The following is a 2,873-nucleotide window of genomic DNA, read 5'->3' as shown; positions in this document are numbered from 1 at the left end:
GTCCGACTAGGTCCGACTGGGTCAGTAGTGTGGCGGCGCCCATTGTGTGTCCTGGCTCCCACGCCCCCCGTGCTTCCTCTCCACTTCACTGAGGAATGGATAGGGAACCACAGATCGGAGCAGAGCAGGTCCCCCTCCGAGCGGCTCGGCTCGGCGGCGGCACCGCCCGAGTGACCGGGGAGAAACCCCCGGAGCCCGCTCGGCGCCGACCTGGGCGACCCTTGGGCAGCTTTGACGGTCAAGTAGAGTTGTCACAGCCCAATCCTTCAACCGGCGCCGTGGCAGAGTGGTACCGCGCTCGGCTCATGACCGTGCGTCGTGGGTTCAACGCTGCCTGGAGGGCACTTTTTTTTCCTTTAATTTTTGGACTCAACGTTTCGAATTTTTTTAAAGGACAAAGTGTCAGCATTCGCAAGCAGAAAAGTGATACAATCAGAGAGTTCTAGATAGAAAACTGGCGATAGTACGGAAGTCTTTTCTTCGACATACAGGGCGGATGCGGCCTATTCCTGGCGCCTCTGCTGCACCCTGGTTGTACAAAACTCTATTATACTTGTCGCTACAGTGGCATAATTTAACGGGCGATATCTTTAGCTCAAGTAATTCAAAACATTTTAGTAAAACGCATGTACATGCTTGGCACAAGCCAGTGTTGTAGGGCTCTGCCGATTACAAGTCTCCTTCGGGCTCGGAAAGTCCCTTCGCCGAGCTCGGGTCAGGCGGAGATCCCCCTCAGCCCGGGAAGACCCGAACGGAGCGCTCGGTCCCACCGCCGGGCGCGCTCGGGCGGCTCGGGGGGACCTGCTCCGCCGCGATTTGTGGCTCCGTATCAAGACGTCTTCACTGTTCGTTTTCCCTCCCCCGTCCTCCCCCCTCTCTTCTTGTCTCCCTATCGTCGGTTCCTTCTTCCCTCCCTCCACATATCCGCGTCGGTGTAACGAACATGCGATGACACTCAATTTCATGTCACTCGACAAATGAGCGTGGGAACAGCGCGCGTGGGCCTGGGCATAACGGGTGTGGTGCGCACAGCCGCGTGTGCGTCTGTCTGTCCCCGCGTCACTCTCTGCGGAGAAGTAACGGCGGCCAAACAATCACCATGTGTTTAACGTTTATTGTGTGCTTTATGTATCGTCGTGCGCTCAATAGTGCGTGGCCGTGCGCAGCGGCGCGCGCGCCGGGTGAGGGCGCAGTGAGGCGTCCACGGTGGCCGCGAAGGCCCTGACGAGGTCCCCGCAGGCCAGCGGGTCGCCCGGGTGGGCCGCGTAGCAGCGCTGCAGCGCGCCGCGGCCAGCCTGCAACCGCTCCCGCCGCCGCCCGTCCGCCTGCAGCTGCTCCCGCAGCTCCGCCGCCAGCTGCGCAGGAGTGAACGGTCAGCAAACGGCCAGTCAGCGGTCAGCGAGCGGTCACCACCAGTCAGACATCTATCTCTCCAGTCATCCGATATGCGGCGGCTTGTTAGCGCTATGGCTCACCTTCAAGTGCTCGCGCATTTGCGCGGTTGCGTCCGCCTCTGTGGGGACGTGAGGCATCCCCGGGAGGGCTCCCACGACGGCGTGCTCGCCGAGTCCGAACAGCAGGGCGTTGAGGTCGGCGGGCTTGTTTGGAGCAGGGCTGCGTCGGTCAGACGTGCAGTTATTAGACGCTCTCGTCGTTCGTTGTTGTTGCGTCAAAACCTACGCCCTTACGTGGTGTGCTGCAAACCGTCGTCGCCCTGGCCGCGTGGACGGTCGACAGGCACCCTCCGTCTGGCGATCGTATCGATGGGCAGCGGCAACGCCTGGTCGACCTCAGAGTTGGCGACCTGCTGTAGTGAGGGAGGTGACTTAAACGTCTAAATTAACACGTGCAACTGGACACACGCACTTCCAACATTCGCGACAGTGTTGCAACAAGGTGTTTACTGCTTGCTCTGAGAACTTTTTCCTGCCGGGCACTAGACGGTTGTTTAGTGCGTCCTACTTTGTTCTGGGCAGAAAAAATTTTGCTCCCGCCACTAAAATTACTGTGCGTGGCATCAAAATTTTAAAGCTCGGCAACAAAACTTTAGTGCCCAGGCACAACTGGATAGAGCGTCAAAAACTTTGTCTCCGGACAAAATGTTTAGTGCTCAGGCCCAAAAAGTTTCTCAGTGTGAGAACTCATGATAGAATTTGACTGTGAATGGACCGGATAAGATCAAAAACAATTGGGCATTTGATCAAAGTTACCGTGGTGGCGCGGGCCTCGTGCTCCTGGGCCCCCTGGTCGGCAGGCCGGGCCCCCGGAGCCCCCGGCGCCCCCGGCTCGTCGGACTGGCTCCCGAACGGGCTGACCCGGTTCGTACTGCGGGGCCGGGCGACAGTCGCGGCGGGAGGTGAGAACAACTCCGGGGGCTGCTGCTGGGCGTGAGGAGACCGCCGCGCCCAGGACTCGGTCTGCGACAGTATTACAAATGTTGGCTTCTGAACGAGAAGAGGAGGACAAAAGTCGGCAGTCCGTCCTGTTCTGTTCGCTTGCGCGGCGAGACGGTGCGGGCGAGGTTCACTATCATGTTCATCGGTACAGTCGGAGCATTTTTTCGTGCCTCCTCCATTCATTCCGTCGTGCATCCGCGGCGATGTGCGCACGTGCGGCGCGGCTCGTGCGTCGGTGTGCGTGCGTGCTCGTGCGTGTGTGATATCTGCGCCGCCCACCCCCATCTCCGCCGCGCTGTTCAGAGGTCGCTGCCGCTGCTTTCTCCGGCCCCTCCCCCCTCCTCCTTCCCGCATTCTGTTCCTCTCCTGGTTTTGCCTACCGCCGCGCGCCGGTTGACCTCCGCACCCGCTCCCCGCCGGTGAGTCGTGTCTCTCAAAGCGATCCTGCGTGTTTATGAGGACCTCTCGTCGAAAACC

General features: G+C 60.0%; 1 protein-coding gene across 1 annotated transcript in view; it reads right to left on the bottom strand.

Annotated features, from left to right (window-relative positions):
• Positions 1 to 1,133: 1,133 nt before the first annotated feature.
• LOC127752350 (uncharacterized) overlaps positions 1,134 to 2,873 on the bottom strand; it is a 3,901-nt gene continuing 2,161 nt past the window's right edge. Inside the window, exons 2-5 of the mRNA XM_052277478.1 lie at positions 2,211 to 2,417; positions 1,689 to 1,807; positions 1,476 to 1,614; positions 1,134 to 1,355 (exon numbers count right to left, since the gene is read on the bottom strand). Coding sequence (XP_052133438.1) covers positions 1,143 to 1,355; positions 1,476 to 1,614; positions 1,689 to 1,807; positions 2,211 to 2,417 — 678 coding nt within the window. The 3' untranslated portion in view covers positions 1,134 to 1,142. The remainder of the gene's footprint in view (positions 1,356 to 1,475; positions 1,615 to 1,688; positions 1,808 to 2,210; positions 2,418 to 2,873) is intronic.

Source organism: Frankliniella occidentalis, unplaced genomic scaffold (genome assembly GCF_000697945.3).
Source record: "Frankliniella occidentalis isolate FOCC.00 unplaced genomic scaffold, Focc_3.1 Scaffold10, whole genome shotgun sequence".
In the NCBI taxonomy this organism is placed as follows: Eukaryota; Metazoa; Arthropoda; class Insecta; order Thysanoptera; family Thripidae; genus Frankliniella; species Frankliniella occidentalis.
The sequence above is the reverse complement of the archived record's forward strand: the minus strand, read 5'-3'. Positions and strand labels throughout refer to the sequence as shown.